This window comes from Martes martes (assembly GCF_963455335.1).
Source record: "Martes martes genome assembly, chromosome: 4".
Classification (NCBI taxonomy): Eukaryota; Metazoa; Chordata; class Mammalia; order Carnivora; family Mustelidae; genus Martes; species Martes martes.
The window spans coordinates 155,632,816-155,651,655 of NC_137891.1; the positions used below are offsets into that span (position 1 = coordinate 155,632,816).

The following is an 18,840-nucleotide window of genomic DNA, read 5'->3' on the forward strand; positions in this document are numbered from 1 at the left end:
ATCTCCCTACCCACCTTCCCTCTAGTAACCACCAGTTCTCTGTATTTAAGAGTCTGAGGGTTTTTTGGTCTTTTTTCCCCCCATGTTTGTTCATTTGTTTTGTTTCTTAAGTTCCACATATGAGCAAAATCATATGGTATTTGTCTTTCTCTGACTGATTTCACTTAGCATCATACTTTCCAGGTCCCTCCATGTTGTTGCAAGTGGTAAGAGTTCATTCTTTTTTATGGCTGAGTAATATTCTCTGTGTGTATATCTCCCGTATCTTCTTTATTCATCTATCCTGACGGACACTTGGGTTGCTTCCATATCTTGGCTGTTATAAATGCTACGGTAAACATATGGGTACATGTATCTTTTTGAACAGTGAAGGAAATCAACAGAACAAAAAGGCAAGGAAGGAGAGAAGACTTTTGCAAATGATATATCCAATAAGGGGTTAATATCCAAAATATATATAAAGAATTTAGACAACTTAACCTACAAAAAACCCCAAATAACCCAATGAAAAATGGACTGGGGACCTGAACAGACATTTTTCCAAAGAAATGCAGATGCCCAACAGATATATGAAGAGATGTTCAACATCACTCATCATTAGGGAAATGCAGATCAAAACCACAGTGAGCTACCACCTCACACCTGGCAGAATGGCTAAAATCAACAACACAAAAAACAACAGTTGTTGGAGAGGATACGGAGGAAAAAGAACACTTGTGCACTGCTGGTGGGGATGCAAACTGGTGCAGCCACTCTGGAAGACAGTATGGTGGTTCCTCAGGAGATTAAAAATAAAATTACCATATGACTCAGTAATTGTACTACTGGGTACTTACACATAGAAAACAGAAATTCCTTTAAAGAAGATCTATAAATGGTCAATAAAGATAAAAAAAAGATGCTCCACATCATTAGTCCTTAGGGAAGTACAAATCAAAACCACAATGAGATACCACTAGGATGATTATAATAAAAAAGATGGACAATAACAATTGTTGACAGGAATGTAAAGAAATTGGAACCCTTGTATACTGCTGGCTAGAATATAAAATGGAGGAACCACTTTGAAAGACAGTTTGGCAGTTCAACAAAAAGAGATACCATAGACTCAGCGGTTCCATGTCTGGCTCTCTGTATACCCAAAAGAATTAAAAACATGTGTCTATACAAAAACTTGTACACAAATGTTCAGGGCAGCATTATTCATAATAGTCAAAAAAGTAGGAACAACCCAAGTGTCCATCAGTTGATGAATGGATGAACAGAATGTGGATATCCAGACAGGATATTATGCAACCACAGATGAAGTACTGATACATCTACAACACGGACAAACTTTGAAAATGTGCTAAGTTGAAAGAAATCAGATATAGAAGGTTGTGTGATATTGTAAGTTTCCCTTTATGTGAAATGTCAAAATAGGCAAATCCATAGGGACAGGAAGTTGTAAGTGTTTGCCAAGGCCCAGGGAGAGGAGGAAGGAATACAGAGTGACTGCTAATGAGTACATGGTTTCTTTTTAGGGCAATGAAAATATTCTGGTAGTGGTGATTGTTCCACAACCTTGTGAATATTCTAAAAATCACTGATTTGTATACTTTAAAAAAAAAAAAAAAAGCGTTCTCTTTCCAGTGCCTTCTTGCCTCATGAAGATGCAGAGCTGAGTGATTAAATTCAGCCACTCATTTTCTTTCCACCAGGTCTTGGTGCGAGGTGAAAGATCTCTCTGTGATAAGTCTTTATGGGGGTGAGGGGACACACATGGCCGTTGCATTTTACAAACTTTAGCAGAACACTTCTGTACCTCCTTTGCAGAAAAATTGTTCAGGCTTCTGGTCTTTTGGATCTATTTATCGTTACCTGCCTTAATTCCCTGTGGTGTCTGTGTGTTGTGTCTTTGCAGTGCCGATGGGGAAGTGAAGCACTGTGTGATCTACAGCACTGCTCGGGGCTACGGTTTTGCAGAGCCCTACAACCTGTACAGCTCCCTGAAGGAGCTGGTGCTCCATTACCAGCAGACATCCCTCGTTCAGCACAACGACTCCCTCAATGTCAGGCTTGCCTACCCTGTCCACGCACAGATGCCCTCCCTCTGCAGATAAAGAGCGAGTGGGAAGAGAGGTTGCTCTCTAGCATTTTTTCCTACAGTTTTTATTAGACCATGAGGGCATTCTTTCTACGTAGACTGCTTGTTTTGCACAAGAAGTGATTCTGTGAATGTGGAGAGGCCGAGCAGCAGCCGGCCAGGTTTGGGGCACAAGAGGCCTGAGGTTCTCTGAGACTCAGCTGTGCCGCTGCACTGACATAGAAAGCTGGAAGCAGATGATGTTTTTTGGGAAAATCTGTTTCATCGGGTTTTTGTTTTGTTTAGCCAGGCACCCTCAACAGAACATATTAGGCTTGATGGGGTTGGGGTGTTATATCTGGAAATCTCTGAAGAGTCCACGTCCTCTCTGGGTCTTCATCTCTGAGAAGGGGCAGGGGCATGGCTCTGTGGGGAGTTCTGTTTTGATCTGGCGGTCTCTATCAACCTCCTCCCAAAACGAAGGCTGTTTTAGTTCTGTGGTAGAATGGCATTTGGTGAAAAAGACAACCAAAGGAAAATGGGGAGGCTTGGGATTTCATTTAGATAATCTTAGTCAAGGAGTAAAAACACCTTCAACTGAAGGTACCTTATTAACTAACATAAGTTAGGTGTCAACATCTCAGTAGCTCCTCCCTCTAAAGAAGCATTATGTTTAGAAACCAAATTGATCTCAGCAGAACAATGTTTGTTGCCAGACTAACGTCTGATGGAAGAAGACAGCACTAGTATCTGAATGCACACTTCTGTACCAAAACTTGAAAATGAAAACCAGAATTTGTTAGTTTTAGCAAACACTAAAATTGGTCAGTGTAACTCTTTCTGCCCTGCCCTTGTTTCTCAGAGATGAGGAATAATGTTCTTATGGGGGGCATGGTGAGCTTTGAATCATAAAATGAAGTTGGTGCTTGTGTGGTGTTTCTTTAGCCTAAAGAATGATCTGTGGTTGAAAACCTTTGTAACTTGTTTGTATGAGTAAAGAAAAGGTGCAATCCAGTGCTTTTAGATGGCTTGATATACCAAATAATGATATAGAACAACAGTCTTATATGTGCTTCCCTAAATTTAAAGGCCCTGCAGAAACAGTAAACATGGTTTAATTTCCCTTCATCTCCCTGTCCTTTGTGGGGTAGGGCTTAGGGAAGCCACAGGTGACAAAGGTTGTAGCAGGAAGGGAGCCAGACTCTTGTTAGGGTCCTCAGTAATTCACAGACCCAGAGGCTCTGGTGTCTAGGGTGAGGGTCCTCCACATTACCGGTGTGCTTCCATGCAGTGGTTTCTGAAACTTTTGTAAAGAGAGGAAATAATGGCTTGGAGTTTAGACTGTTAGTAAAAGCCATATGGAAGTTTTCCTCTTTGCCATTTTTGTGAGCCTGACATTAAGATGATGTGCACAGACTGTCCTTATGCTCCAGTGGCCCTGATTTTAGGCCAGGAATCTTCTGCTCCATGTGGTTTAAGCCTTCCAGCTGAGTGAAGCTAGGCGAGTGGAGTTGGAGGCAGGCGTGTACTCCTACCTCCATCACGCCCCACCCCCATCCTTCAACACTCATTGGGCAAATAGAGTTAAACTGCCTCTGAGCCAAGGCTGGAACCATAATAGGCTCAGAGTGAGTCAGCTGTTTGAGTCCAAAGCTGTGCAGTCAGGCATCCTGGCTGAACTGGAGAAGCAGCCAGTATCTGGGTCTTGGTGCATAAGCTTTACAGCTAGGAAAGCTCTAGTGATGGAATGAAAGAAATAAATCCTGCTTTCGCTGAGCACTTATCTTGGTGACAAGGTCTAGAATGGACCATGATGTAAAGATAGATAAAAAATGTTGGAAAAACTTCTAGAGTTACTAACAATGAGGATAGGAAGGAAAGGGCCTGTCTTCGGCTTTTCTTTGGTTCCATTGCAGTTTCAGGATTCGGCAAGGCAGACAGATGAGCCCCTCCCTCCAGTGTCATGTTCTGACTTAAGCCCTTAACTGAAAGCCAGCTGCACATCTCTTCTCCACATTGCCAGGGAAATTGCAGGGAAATCTTGCTGAGGGTTTTACTGAATAATGTCAGGCTAGTTGCTACTGGGTGGCCTTAACACCTGGTGTTGAACCTGCTTAAGCAGTTGGATGTTCAAGATTGGGTGCAAAAAATCCCTCCTTTCTGGTATTAAAATTTAGTGTGTTCTGACCCTCTTTTAAAATAAAATGGGAGTAAGGATGCATGCATGTGACATTAAACCATGTGTTGCTTCTTTTCAGGCAGTCACAAGGGTGCATGGGGAGGGAGCTAGCCCCATCTAATACTTACTACACTTATAGATAAGGGCTGGCTTGTGGAGAAGGACTGTTTTTGTTTTTTGTTTTTTGTTTTTTTTGATCCTATATTCCTTCACTTTTTCCTTCCTGTTTTTCGTTTTTGAAAATTCACAATTGCTTTTTGGGAACTAAGGCCTAGGGATCATTTGAGAAGTTGGAAAATATCTCCTCTGACTAGTTGCCATATGATGTGCTTGATCCTGAGCCAGTGGAAATGGCATAGGGACCAGTCTGCTGACCACATGGAGGGGGAGTATGCAGCTCCTATACTTCATGGCCTTGGCGGCCTTCATCTGAGCTAGCTCTGTGTCCTTTCCCATGATTTGGGCCCTGGGACTCTCTCTCTTGGCATCCTAACTGCAGCTTCACTGAAGCAGAGAGTAAAGAGACAGACGAAGACCAGAGGGGCTCACTGTTTTTCTGGCTAGGACAGCCAGCCACCAGCATGGAAGCAGCTTGAGGCTGGCTGAACATAGGTCCTACACCCAAATTTTCCAGGTGGAGATTTCATCAGAGAACAGTGGTCTCTGTCTCTTCCTGATCATAGATGGTAAATCATGGCCAGGGCTCAGGACTGTATAGGCTGTGTCCTTACCACTGATTTGGCCAAGGTTGGGGACTTCCTACTCCATCTCCAAGCCGATGGGACCTCCCACTTACTGTGGACCTCATGTGCTCTAAAGAAGCATTGATAGCCAATGTGGTGTCTTCCATAGGTCTCTTCTTGCTGCAAGAATCAGCCTCATGGGTCCTCTTGGCCAAGAATTGCATCTGGACAATTCCTGGTTTTCAGGGTGGTCTCTGTTGCCAGTTAAGACTCCAGAGCTGGGCTCTTCGCTGTCAACTGTTCCTTCTTGCTCTAGCTCTAGCCACCTGTGACAAACAACCTTGTTTCCTTACAAATTCCAGCATGTGACTTTGGTGCCCTGTTGTTACTTGTGAAAAACCTATTCTTCTGTTGTCTTTGATGTAGTCAAAAAAAAAAAAAAAAACCACCATGTAGTTTACGTAAAAATATCTGATTCACAAAGAAGCCAACTATATGTCTTGTGTTGGGACAGTTCATAATGTAGTTCCTAGACCACTTTTGCAAATTGTTCTTGTCACCAGATGTGTTCAGACATTGCTGTGCAGTTGTGGGGTGGGTTGGGGGGGAAGTGAGGGGAGATAATTTTTTGATCTTTTGTTTTTTTATCTTCCCCAAGAGGGGACAGTCTGGCCAACTTGCTCCAGTAATGCAATAAAGACATTGCAATAAAGAACCTTTTTGTCCTCATGCTATAGAGGGGTTGGGCTAGGGGTGGGCGGCAAGAGGATTAGGATATTGAAAGCCCTGAAACTCCCAAACCTTCTCTCCCATGAGCACCAAAAGATTGGTCCTGGGGCTGAACTGGGGCCACTAGGCATGCTCTTCCCCTGAGCAAGAGAAGCTGACCCTAACAGGCATGATGCCAGCATTTCGTCCGTCCAGCACAGGACAGTGAGACTCAGAAACCAGTCCTGAGATAGTTAAATCTGAGAGCTGTTTCCTCCTCATCCCATTCTGAAGTATTAGAAAGCCCAGTTTACTGATTCTCATCACATCTTTCTGCCTGGAAATAAAAGTGTTTCCACAGTCTATTCTCTGGGGGCAGGGAAGATGTTTGTTGCCCAAGGCCCTTGTCACCCTCCTGCCACAGCACTTTGTTAAGGTTCCTATATGGTAGACCGTAATTAACAAAGTGTGACCACCTCTTTGCTCAAGACAGTGTAGTTCCTGTGTACTCTTAGGCCCCACCCAGGTGTGTAGTGAATTCATCAGACTGGGTAGGGGATAGTTCACTGCTCTAAATTATCTTGCCTATATCCTCTCACCCCACTCCTAAGAATTATAGAGGACTTTCCCACATCCCAAGAATTGTTCCACTGTTTGCATAGGATGCTCAAATTCCTGTCTCCAGCCCAGTCTTGTTTTCCGAACTCCACCTGTCTGCTGGATAGCTCCACTGGGCCTTGAACATCCCACAGGCACTACAAACTTTCTGTTTACAGAGAAAACATGCTTGGCTGTGAATTCTCTTACTTTTCTACCACCAAACCTACAAATCTGCCTATTTCCACATAATTCCTCTGCCTCTCACCTGTTAAATTACACAAGTTAGCCCTCCTCCAACTAAAAGCCAACCTTTCCACAGGTTGTATAATTTTGGATCCTGTTTTCTCCCTCCTTCTCAGGAATTTCACATGATTAGTTGTCAATTCTTTCACTGTTGTTTTCTCTCAACCAGATCATCCATTGACATTTAAACATGGTTGAGTGTGTCTCATTCCATTTCCTAACCTCTACTGAATCCTATATCCCTTTATCTCTTTGCCCTACTTCAAAGACAAACCTTTTTACAAAACTATCTAAATTTGTCTCTATTTTCTCTCCCACCATTTCAGTACAGGTTCCACCACCAGCTGAAACTGCTCTCCTTGAGGTCTTCAGTAACCATCATCATTGACTACTTGCCATGAATAACTCCCCCCGCCCCCCACCCGAACTCTATGATGACTCAGCATCTGGTTTTCCTCCTAGATCTTTGATTGTTCCTTTTAATTCTCTTGGATGACTTTGGCTTCTCACTTATGTCTTTTTCCCTGGCAGTTTCATCCATATCCATGATACCATGTACCATCTTTAGGCCATTTATGTCTGCCTGTGTTTCTCCTGCACAACCCTCTATGGGGAAGTACCTCACAGCATATTGAATGTGGGGGTCATCATCCCAGGTTCTCTCCCATTATTTCACATTTCAGTGGTGGAAATATATACCTCATTTGGTTACATAAGTCAGGAAAGCAGTCATCATCCTTGAGACCTTCCTGTGTTTCAGGTCGGCATAATACACACCACCAACCTATACTGTTTACTTTCTGAATGCCAAAGACATCACTTCTCCCCAGCTTCATTTCTTCACTACTCTAACCTTAATACTGGAAGGGCCTCCCTTCTTCCACAGTTGCCCCCCTCAAATCCATTCTAATATAACCAGTTATCTTTTAAAAATTACGAATCTGGGGGCGCCTGGGTGGCTCAGTCGTTAAGCGTCTGCCTTCAGCTCAGGTCATAATCCCAGGATCCTGGGATGGAAACTTGCATCGGGCTCCCTGCTTGGCAGGAAGCCTGCTTCTCCCTCTCCCACTCCCCTTGCTTGTGTTCCCTCTCTGTCAAATAAATAAAATCGTTAAAAAATACAAATCTGAACCTGTGTAAAACCATTAAGTAACTTTCAATCACTCTTAGGGTAAATTACAAAATTCTGAAAGTGGTCTGGTTTCTCTCAAGTTTAGGATCTCATCCCCTACTTCAATTACTCTTCCCTGGATCCTTCCCTTCAGCCAGTCCCAATGTCTTGGGTTTTTCTTCTGTACATATTCTCTGTACAACTGCCATCTGTTCCTGTGGCCTTACCCATATTTGCTGATGGCTGCCAAATCTGTGTCCGGCTCCTACATGTTCCGTCCTCAAGGCTGTCCTAGTTCAGACCGTTAGAATGGATCACTACATCATTTTCTCTCCGGTCTGCGTATTCCACTAGAGCCTCCTTACACTGCAGCCAGCGTCTTCCTAAACCATAAATGTTGATTATACCACTTCCCTGCAGTTACCTTTCAGAACTCCTCACTCCCCTCAGGCTAATCTGTTGGTGGTTCTCCAAGGAACACCACTGGCACTTGGGGCAGGTGCCCTATGCATTACAGGATGCTTAGCATCTCTGTCTCCTCCTTCCCTCACCACCCCCCCCCCATTTCCAACCCCCTAAGGGGGCAGTTCCTTTCTCACAGGAACTGTTGCAAGATGTGCCTGCCCCACCTCCTTCACCTTTGCTATGGCGCCTTTAACCAGATCCTGATACATGTGGGAGGCTCCCTCAGACAACCAGTTACCTGTGTTCCCAGCATCTAGTACAGGCTGGCCGAGGTCTGCTGCCCGTGAATGACTGAAGGAAGAAATGAGTTCAAGAAGGAACTGAAGGCTAAGGGGCAGACAAGCTCCTTGCGGACTCTGGCACCATGGGAGGGTACGCCCTCTGGCGGCCACAGCCTTCACCATGAAGGTTACAGAGGCTGTGGTTTCCAGGAGGTAGCAGCTAGCAGTCCTGAGGCATCCCTCCCGCCCTCCAATCTCTAGGCCTCTGGATGACTCTCCTTCAAATCTAAGTATTGGATTATGGGACAGTTTGTGCGAGACCAGTGTGTGAAAAGTCCTGCTTCACCATGGAGGTAGGTACTCCACCGCCCTACTTGCAGCTCCTGTGATGCCATCTCGTGACTCCTCTGACATAGGTCACAGGTGTCCTCCCCACTCCCACACCACCCACTCACCCATCTGCCAAGTGAAGTACTACTCACTGGGGGCTGCCCACCTCAGTAATGTCCACCTCCAGCAGTTAGGCCTGCCTGACAAAAGCCCAGGAAGGACTCGCTACAAACATTAAGGCATTAAGGCAATTCTGCATTTTCATCTTAGGTGGGCCTTCAACATTTTAACAAGTAACCTCTCCATTCATTTCAAAACTCTCCTCTTTTGGATTTTGGGACTCTCTTCTAGCTGCTGCTTCTAAGTCTTCTTTCTTTGATTTAAATGCTAATACTCCTCAATGTACAACTATCGTTATATTGATGGCTCTCAAATTTCTATCTTCAGTCTAGATTTTCCTATTGAGTTCCAGGCCCACGCATCCAGTTACCTTCTGGATGTCCAACAAGTACCTCAAATATATCCCAAGTTTAACTCTTCACCCCCTTCCATCTTTTTTCCTCCTCATTTTCTGGCTGTGAAGCACTCCAAGTAAGAGGATAAAGGTGGTTTCTGGAGTCAAGAGAGACCTAGGTTCTAGTCCTAGTTCTGCCCAAGCTATGTTACTATCTGAAAACCCAAGTTTCCCTCTTCTGTAAAGCAGAGATACTATGCTATGTGGCCTTCTGTGGTTCCCCATCACCTACAGAAAGTCTATACTCCTGGAAGTATCTTTAAATATGGCGCCTGCCTGCCTAACTCACTAGACCCATTTCCGCTTTGGTTTCTGTTCCTTGAATATACCAGGTATACGGTTAAGTGCTATGCTCTTTGCCTGGACACTCGTACTAATCCCACTCTTCTAACCCAGTAAACTGCTACCTGTCATCTGTTCTTCAGGTTTGAGCTCAGATGTCTTAGTCTCTGGGAAGCCAAGTTGGACTAGACAACCCTCCCCTGACAGTGGAAAGTGTGTTATTTACCACTATATTCCCAGCAGCAACATAGACCTTGAGTTACATTTGTGTTGACTGAAAGAAAGCACAAGACAAAGACGGTTTCCAAGAGCATGTATTACACAGGTCTGAGTGCAAGAAACAGCAAACAGCTGCTATGTTTGCTTTAAAAGCTCATCAGGTACCAGTGCCAGGTCCTGATGCTTTTGAGGGCCCCCTGGGTCTCGGCCCCTCCGGAGTAGACTGGGCCCAGGCTCCTGGGTGAGGGGGCAGCTTCTGCCTGGAACGTCCTGCCTCCTGTCACCTGAGGCATCAGGCACTTTGGTGATGCCCAGGGCTGGCTCTTCTTTCTCTCTCTGTGCACACTCGGGCTCCCATAGCCGGCTTTGGTGGGGAAACTCACAAGGTGGATGGACCAGCCCAGGGGCACCAGGTGGCCATGACTTCCCCTCCTGTCTGGCAGACAGGTTCTCAGGGTGGGCTGGAGTTATGGTTCCCAAATCCTGAGAGCTGGCCATCCCAACTTCCATTGTTGCCTTTCTGCTTGGGGATGCCCTGTCTGGACCCTCAATAAGAAACTTCCAAGACCATGGACCTGGCTCTCCAGAGGTGGAGGAGGCAGCAGAACGACTGGTGGGGACAGGTCCTGAAGAGCTGGGACAAAGTGCTGTTAGTGCCTGGGTATGGAAGTGCTGGGCCTTCCAGCAGCCTTCAGGAGGGATGGGGTCAGTGGGTCCAGCCTCACCTAGGCTGGGGACCACTGATGAGGAGCTGGCAGACTCCTCAAAGACTTGTGGGATCCCAAGCTCCTTCTGGGGGACACTAGGGCCTTCCATTCTGGGAGGCTTCAGTGTGACCTCTGTCAAGAGACCTGAGACCACTGGGCCCTGACTCTTGGGGTCCCTGGACAAGAAGGCATCCTCTTCCTCACCCTCTCCTGCTCCTGTGAGGGGTGGGGCCCGGCCCACTTCCGGGGTTGGTGCCAAGTTCGGCTCCCGTACACCTTGGCTGTTCTCAGGTCCCTCCTCGGCGTCATCCTCTGAGGAGTCAACCTCACGGATGGCTTCTTGCTTCTGCAGTGACTCTCGACGTTCAGCCCGGTCCTGTCGGAGGGTGCCTAGGGCCCATGAAGGAGAAGGCTGCAGCACGCCCTTCCCAGACAGTACACTCCTGGTCCCGACCACCTCTAGAGGGCTGACTTCCCTGGGTGGCAGTTCCTTCTTCAGCTCGGGGTGGGGCAGGTCAAGGCTATGCTTTCGAGAAGTGGCTAGCTTCTTCTCAGAAGCAGCAAGTGCTGCTGCCAGTTTCTCGGCTGATTGTACTCTCTTTAGCAGCGGTGAGCGGGGCGGCTCTGCACTCTTGGGCCGTGAGAGCTGCCTGCCCAGAGGAGGCGACAAGTGAAGCTTGGCGGGGAAGGCCTGGGCTCCATGGCCAGACAGGGGTGATGGGGAGCGCTGGGGTGAAGCTGCTGGTGGTGGGGAAGGGGTGTGGGCCAGTGGTGACAGTGGGATGCTGCCGGCTGACTTGCGCCGCGGAGAGCGGTACTGGCGCTGGAGCTTGGGTGCCAGGCCGTGCAGGGAGCTGGGCCGTGTGTGCCCAGAGCCGGCTGGAGAACTGGGCACGCTGGAGCTGGGGGAGCTGCTCTGTGACGAATTCCCTCCCACTTTGCACACATAGAAAGACACACAGACAAAGAGTAATGTTAGCCGACAGAAGTGACTGAGGGGCAAGACAGGGTTAGCCCTGGACTGCCCCAAGATCAAGGTGACCCCACCAGTGATCCAGAGCTCAAGCTACAGAAATAAAGCTACTCTTCACCCCCGAACCCTCCTCCCCACGACTGCTGGGTCTATCAGGGGTAGAGTGAATGAGTTTCAGAATGGGGCCACAATGAAGCACAGAGGGCCTAGGCTCTTTCCTACCTCCCAGGGGCTATCTCTGCAATCTGCAGAGACCACGTCATACCTGAATGTACAGCATCGGGAGTCACCCGGTAGCCCTGAGTGGGAGATCGGGGGGAAAGGCTGTGGCTGTGTGTGGGAGAGCCTGGCCCGCTCTCCCCTGACGATAAGGATCGGTTAAGGGAGGAAAGGCTGCGGCTGGTGTGGAGCAGGGATGCCTGCTTGGTGATCTTCCGGAACAGGGAGCTCCTCTTTCTGCTGCAGAAACAAGGGTTAAGGGCTGAGTTGGGGCATAGGACATAGCATATATTGGGCCCAGTGGCCAGGACCCCCCAGCACATGCTGGCCACCCAGGTGGCTCAGTCTGGCTCACCTTTCTTGGCCATCTTTGCCCCGGCTCCGCTTACTCCTTCGGGCCATCTTGGCCTTGTAGCTGCCCTTCCGAGCTGGCCCCACTTTGATGGATGTGTTCTCCAAGGGCGTTGTTGAAATAGATACCTTGTTTCCGCTCTGAGGAACAGCATGAACCCAAGCTCAGGTAGTGAATGTATCCTTGCTCCCACCCATACCCTCGGGCATGGCGACACCACAGCTCTAGCTTTTGCCCCAGTATTAACAAGTCTGAACCGCAGGCCTTTATTCCCTCTTCGCAGCTTAGGAAAAGGCTCCAACTGGAGCCTGGGCACTTTGGGGTTGAAAAGGTAGAGAAGAGGTTCATCTGTCTTGTTCTTCAGTCCTATCCATGGCTCAGAAGGATCCCTGGGCCTTGGTCAGTGAGGAGGTTGCCTTCCAGTGAAAACGCATGCCCTGGGTGCCTCCGTTCTCAGTGCCACATGTGCCCAACTTTCCCACCCCTCTATGGCCAGTCACAGACTCACAAGGCCGGAGTCGTTCAGGGACCACAGAAGCAGCACACCCAGCACTAACCTTCAGAATGAGCTCCACCACTTCTGTGTGCACGAGCCCATGCACAGGCTCCCCGTTGACATGAGTGATGAGGTCACCCTGACGAAGCCCTGCCTCACTGGCTGGACCTCCATCCTCCACGTGCTGCCCCAGGAAGATAACAGTCCTCAGCCTGGAGCCTGAGCATGAAGTATGGGGCCTGGTTCTGCTGTTACCCACCCTCCTCGGACCCCTGATGATAGTATGGGACAGAAGCAGAGATAGATAGGCCCTGGTGAGGGGACGATGAAACTGGGAAACAACAGGTCTGGATGCCCATACATACCCACACCATGTGGTGCACAGTGTAGACGTCCGAGTCACCCATGTAGACACGGATGGCCCGCAGGGTGAAGCCATACTTCTTGCCGGCTCGGTGGATGATGATGGGGGGCCTTGAGCTGCTAAGAGCTGGCAAGAAGTCCCTGCTTGGAGAAGAATCCCTGGATGATGGGTTGGATGACTGGGAATGTGGGGACATAGGGCTGGCCAGTGGAGAAGAGGTGTGTTCTGGAGAAGGAAAGACAGGACTGAGCAGGTCAGAGGACCCCCGCTTGGCCATGCTCCCAGCCCAGCCCCATCTAGGCTACTAATCCCAGGCAGCTGTAGTCACAGGCAGAGCCTAAGCCCAGGGACATCTTTCCCACAGACATGGAGCAGCAAAGCTCCTCAAGTGCCCAGAGCCTCCACAGGAGCAGCTCGCACTGAGTGCGTACTTGTATCCATCAGGGGCCGTAGGGCAACTGCGATTAAACATTGCAATTACTCTGTGAGCTACCACTAATTTTTTGATGAAGAACTTGAGGCTCAAGAGAGATTAAGCAACTTTGTCAAGGTCAGGAGCCATTTGGTGATGGAACAAGGACTTGAATGTGAGCTCTCTGCCTCAGAGCTGGCCCTTGTTACACGGTGCCATCTTGCTCTGTGGCACATGCATGCGCAACCTGACACCAATGCACAACACAGACCTCCTGTAATGGGGCAGCCGTGACACACAGCTCTCGGATACCTGCTCCTCAATACACAATGTACAGACGTACCGGCCACATGCAGACCCCTGCCACAGACCCACACAGATTCCAAGGCCCTTCCTATGAGTTTTAGCCTAGTTCCCTGGGAGCCCTACCTGCAGGAATGAGGAGGGACAGGGTTGTGGCTGAGGCAGACTTGATCACTTTGTTGATGGGACGAGTGGTGCGCTTTTCCACAGAGTCGCCCGAGAGCAGCCGGTGGCGGGCCCTGCGTACTGCCAGGTCACTGATGGCCTTGGCTGTGGCTCCCTCAGTCAGCTGTGGGGTCCCACGGCCTCCTGGAGTCTCCACAGCTGTGGGCCCAAGTGAGCAGTGAGACCTGCAATGCTGCCGAGCCTCCCCACCCTGCCTGCCTGCAGTAGCCTCCAGTCCAGGACCTCGGGCCGCCTGCTGGGCCACACCTGGGCTGGAACCGCAGCTCTGGCCAAAGGGCTCCTCGTCTAGTTTTAGCCGCCGCTCCACTGGACGTTCAGGGACAGGCCCAGATACACCTTCTCCAGAAGGAGGTGTCAGAAGCCATGTCCCCTCCTGCTGCTGTCTCCTGGGGGTGCTGCTGGCCTCCTCAGGGCCTTCAGGGAAGCGGGGGGCATCCAGGAGGCCTGAGCAGCGGCGTCGCACTGTCAGTGGAGGGCTTGAGTCGCTCTCCGTGTGGGACGACTCAGACACCGACAGCCGCTTCCGCAATCTGTGAGACACAAGGCCCAGGTGAGACAGGCAGGCAGTCTCCGTCCTCTAGCCCAGGCTTCCTTAGGGGCTCACAAGGGTTATAAGTCCCAGAACTTCTTCCCTTGGACAGTCCCCTGGAAGCCATTCTTGTGATTCCCCCTCACTGCCACCAGCACTCCACCCCACATCTGAATCTCGTCCATGATCGGAAACAACGGATGGATGGCTGTGCTGCCCACCCTAGGGGGAGTTCTGGGTGCTCACATCTCAGGGGAGCCAATCACCCAGCTCCGGTCTCGGCCCTTCAGCCCTGCCAGGCTGTCAGAGCGGTCGTCCTTCTCCTCGCTCAGGCTGCGCTTGGTGGGGGGTGGTGCCCGGCGCTCCTCGAGCAGTGACAGACGCTCCATACTACTGTACACCTGTGGGCACAGAGTCTGTGCTGGGGACAGGCCCCAACAGCCACACCGCCCCAAAGTATCTTTGGCATCTGAAGCCCAGGAACTGGAACGAGTCCTGCCCTTTCCTCCTCCATGCCAGGTGCATACTGGAGGAAGCAGCTATCCCACCGTCAGGGCCTGGAGCGCTTCTTGCAGTTTCCGTCATATGCAGGCCCAGCCCTTTCTCCCCCTTTTCCTAGGGCCAGCCCCATCACCTGCTCCCCCCACTGGCCCAGCCACAGCCCCTGACAGGCCCTCTTCTCCCAGTCCTCTTGTTCTGCCCAGCCTGGGCCTGCCGCGTCGCACCTTGCTGAACCGTGGAGAGCACGAAGAGAACTGGCGGATCTCCAGGCAGCCATCCTCACTCACTTCTTCCTCGTCCTCTGAGTCCACATGGTGGTAGCGCTCTGAGCGGGCTGGACCAGACACACGGGACGGTTCCCTTCAGAGGCCCCCGGTAGTGCCTCCTTTTGACCCTTATCAGACCTCAGAGGGCCTGAAGAAGTTGCTCCTGATGCCAAGTTCAGGGTGCACAGACGTTTCTGGGCAAACAGACAGGATCCCCACTCCTCCCCATTCCACCATGGCCTTACTGTCAAAGTAGCTGGTATCATCCTCTGACTCCAGCTGGGGAATAAATTCAGCCTTCTGGCGAAGAAGTCCTGTCCAGTCCAGACCGGTAAAGAAGGAGTGCTGCTTCACCTCAGAGGCGCTGCCTGTGGACAGGAAGGGCATGGGCCAAGGCGAGGGCTGAGCTGTGTGGGGTCCTGACCAGCAAGTCCCAGTGAGAACCCAGCCCTCAGGAGGCCGGTACTGAAGGCCTCCACTCCAGCACCTCTCTTCCCGCGCTTACAGGAGTAGGGCAGTCTCAGGGCCAGCCCGAGCTTCCTGGGTGAGTGGACTCAACCTCCCTCTTGCAAGCTGTGAGAAAGGTCAGGTGGCCCTGTCCTACCTGTGCCCAATCTCTCCAGAGGGTTCTGATGGAGCAGTTTGGAGGTGAGGTCCTGGGCATCCGGCGGCAGAGCATCATCCCCCTCAGGCCATACGATCTCATCTGTAGAGTGGGGGAAAGAGGGAGGGAGGGGCTTACAGCAGGGTCTCAGAGGCTGCAGGCAGGGTGGGGAGATACAGAGGAGGGTTCTAGGATAAGAGATGGGGAGGGAGCCACAGAGGGCCCAGCCCAGAGCCCCTGAAAGCCTTGCCTGGGGCCCAGCTCCTTAAGTTCTATACGTTCCTGTCCTCCGGGGGGGGGAGGGTCTCACATCCACTCACCATGGCCCATCCTGTGATCCAGGACTTCCCCTGTCCTGAAGCTCTAGCTCAGCCTGACTCAACACTTCAGATACTAGTGTACTCACAGACACACACACCCCAGGCACATTCATGCCCATACGGGGTGACACGAACACAAACAGAATAAGCCCTGGGTGACAGAGTACATGTGTATGCACATGCACGCGTGTGTGCGCGTGCACACACACACACACACGTGAAGTTACAACATAAGCCTCACAGGTGAATACATAAATCACATTTGTGGGTCCAGACTCTGTCTCCCCAGTGTACCAGGGTGACGGTACCTACCACTGATCACTTGCCCAAAGAGCTCCTCCGGAGTATCTCCAAAGAAAGGGACGCAACCCACCAGGAACTCATACAGGATTATGCCCATGGCCCACCAGTCCACCGGCTTCCCATAGCCCTGACGCAGGATCACTTCAGGCGCGATGTACTCCGGGGTCCCGCAGACCTGGGCACAGAGAAGCCAGGCTGGCTCAGCATCCTGAGGCAGCTCACTGGCATCATGGCTGAAGGGGTGGGGATGTTCCCACTCCTGGAGAAATCTCTGAATGAAGACTCTGCTTACTTTGGTTAAAGAGCGAGGTCAATAGGAACCCAGGGTATCAGAGTTGGAACTGCTGGTGGGGTGACTTTATGTACTTCCCAGTTAACCAAAACGTGTAATTCTAGCCTGGAAAACCACCCCCTGAGCCCTCAACACCTCTTTATGGCATCTAGTTCCCAAACTGGCCTCTACCCTCCAGTCTCTCAGAGGACAGTCCCTACAGTCACATGACTACTGCAGGGACTTGCGGACAGTTACCATCTGAACCGTCAAATCAGGAAACATCAGCGGCTACTCTCAGGAAGCTGGGCCACAGCCCAGTGGAAACTTGGAGCTGTGCTCCAAGAACAACAGACTCCAGAAGGGCCTTGCCCTTGATTGAGGCTAGGAGGATCAGGACTCATCTCATGTTAGTCTCTTAGAGTAACAATGGTTATGTAATCTATTTTCTCCAAACCCCGAGGAAGATGATTTTGGAATTTATTTCCATTATTATTCTTGAGGCCCACCCCGTTTTCCAAATGTGCTACCTTATCTCAATGCCTCCCTGGAACCAAAAGTCGGAAAAGATAGAGGAGTTCCCAGTCTTAACATGTAGCCACGGGGTTAAGTATGTGGCCCCTCACCCCATATTCTGAAGTCTGGACCTCAACCCCCAAGGTCTCAACCATCCTTCCTTACCTGCTTGTCCAGGAACTCCCGGGCATCCTTTTCAATGTGGCCCTCATACAAGTTTGTTGTCAGGCTCATGAGGCCAATTTTAGAAAGGCCAAAGTCAGTAAGCTTGATGTGTCCCATGGATGTAATCAGGAGGCTGGGAAGTCAGAGACACAAAAGTATGGGGTTATTTCCTGGTTTTCCAAGACTGCGGATTTTAGTACATGCCCAATTTTCCCGCTCAGACTTTTATAGGGTTCCTGTGGGACTTAAGCAGGGTAGCTTCAGGAGGGGGACAGGCAGTTGTGAAAGAAAAGGTATCTCTGGCTTTGTGAATTCCGCATTCTGCACAAGCACCTCACCTGCCTTTTGCCTATTCACCCAACTCATTACCATTTGCTGCCCCCAACCATATTCTCTGCTGGGGGCAGGTACCAGCTAGCTGAGGGACAGACTTGCTTACACAGAGCAATTAGCCTCAGCCCACAGCTCTCACCATACCCAGTCCCCTCTCCTCACCTGGGTGTCTCACCATACCCACGCTCAGGGAGAGGGGAAAGGGGCACAGAATCGTGTGCCATGTCCACAGCTGGTTTTAAAGGAGGGCTAGTTGGGAGAAACCAGAGATAGGACTTCACAAAAAATGGTCTCTTTCTTCTCCAGTCACATACTCTGCCTGAGTCATTTCATCTCATAACAAAGCCTTCACCCTGCCACTCCTTTATTCTATTATTCCCAAATCAGCATCTTCCCAAATATTATTCCCAAATCAGCATCTTGACTTCCTTTAAGAGCTCTAGGCCTACTAACTGCCCAGACAGTTACAGCACTGTGAACTCGACCTGTCCAAAACAGAGCCACACCTCCTAACGGATCCTCTTTGCAGAAAATGATTTGTTACCTCTGAGCTCTGTGATAAGCACCTTATTGATCATTTATATTCTGGCTCCTGAAAGGCCTTACAACAGAGTAACTAATAAAACAAAGTAGGTATGATTATCCACATTTTAAAGGGGGAGGAACAAAGAGGCTCGGAAGTTTAATTAACGGACCCAAGCTCACAGAGTTAACAAGTGGTCATTCGAACTCTGGTCTGTCTAGTGTCAAAGCCACTTTCCATGACAGAGGCTTATCCTCATGCACTAGTCCTGAGCTGGAAATCTGGAAAATATCCCAGACTCCTGCTCCCTTTTCCTCTCCCACACCCATGCCCACCCCCACATTTTGGTTTCCCTTCTGTGTCCTAACGGTTTCCCCTCTCTTCTGTACCCTGCAAGCGTGGCTGGCTTGGCCTGGTCTCCTGCAGCAGCCTCACCATCTTTCCGTTGGCAGAGTGATCTTGCTAAGCCTAAACCAAAATCTGAGTGTGTCATTCTATAACACCTCTGGCTAACAGGCCCTTTGAAGACTTGCTAGGACCGTTTACAATAAAACCCAAACCTAATAAAAAGACCCCTGATGATCTACTCCCTGCCTCTCTCTCCAGCCTCATCCTTTACCACTCAAGCCAGTCAAGCATCCCAGTCTCCGCGTAGTGTACGAAGGTAGTTCCCAGCATGCAGGCTCTCACGCCTGTGTGCCTTTTGCAAATCCTGCTTCCTGGCTTTAGAAAGCTCCTCCCACCTTTCCCCACCTGACTAATGCCTTCTGAGAAGTAGCCTGTAGGCAGACAGCTGTTTCCCACACTAAAGTTCTGTAGGTCAGGGACTACCTTACAGCCCAGATTATAGTGCTTGGCCCAGACACGTCAGTAAATG

At 49.9% G+C, this 18,840-nt stretch overlaps 2 protein-coding genes across 5 annotated transcripts in view; one reads left to right on the forward strand and one right to left on the reverse strand.

Annotated features, from left to right (window-relative positions):
- Positions 1 to 5,383, forward strand: part of LOC308340836 (phosphatidylinositol 3-kinase regulatory subunit gamma) — a 123,494-nt gene extending 118,111 nt beyond the window's left edge. Inside the window, exon 10 of the mRNA XM_080800258.1 lies at positions 1,904 to 5,383. Coding sequence (XP_080656384.1) covers positions 1,904 to 2,102 — 199 coding nt within the window. The 3' untranslated portion in view covers positions 2,103 to 5,383. The remainder of the gene's footprint in view (positions 1 to 1,903) is intronic.
- Positions 5,384 to 9,697: 4,314 nt separating this feature from the next.
- Positions 9,698 to 18,840, reverse strand: part of MAST2 (microtubule associated serine/threonine kinase 2) — a 213,617-nt gene continuing 204,474 nt past the window's right edge. For 2 of the 4 annotated variants that reach the window (XM_080801978.1, XM_080801979.1), the window contains 13 exons: positions 17,108 to 17,240; positions 16,165 to 16,330; positions 15,533 to 15,634; positions 15,174 to 15,296; positions 14,887 to 14,996; positions 14,408 to 14,562; positions 13,879 to 14,162; positions 13,573 to 13,770; positions 12,733 to 12,956; positions 12,429 to 12,551; positions 11,875 to 12,011; positions 11,566 to 11,759; positions 9,698 to 11,263 (listed from right to left, as the gene is read on the reverse strand). In XM_080801978.1, coding sequence (XP_080658104.1) covers positions 9,756 to 11,263; positions 11,566 to 11,759; positions 11,875 to 12,011; positions 12,429 to 12,551; positions 12,733 to 12,956; positions 13,573 to 13,770; positions 13,879 to 14,162; positions 14,408 to 14,562; positions 14,887 to 14,996; positions 15,174 to 15,296; positions 15,533 to 15,634; positions 16,165 to 16,330; positions 17,108 to 17,240 — 3,457 coding nt within the window. In that variant the 3' untranslated portion in view covers positions 9,698 to 9,755. Of the gene's footprint in view, positions 11,264 to 11,565; positions 11,760 to 11,874; positions 12,012 to 12,428; positions 12,552 to 12,732; positions 12,957 to 13,572; positions 14,163 to 14,407; positions 14,563 to 14,886; positions 14,997 to 15,173; positions 15,297 to 15,532; positions 15,635 to 16,164; positions 16,331 to 17,107; positions 17,241 to 18,840 lie in introns of all 4 variants that reach the window. The other 2 variants (XM_080801977.1, XM_080801976.1) reach the window with 2 other exon arrangements.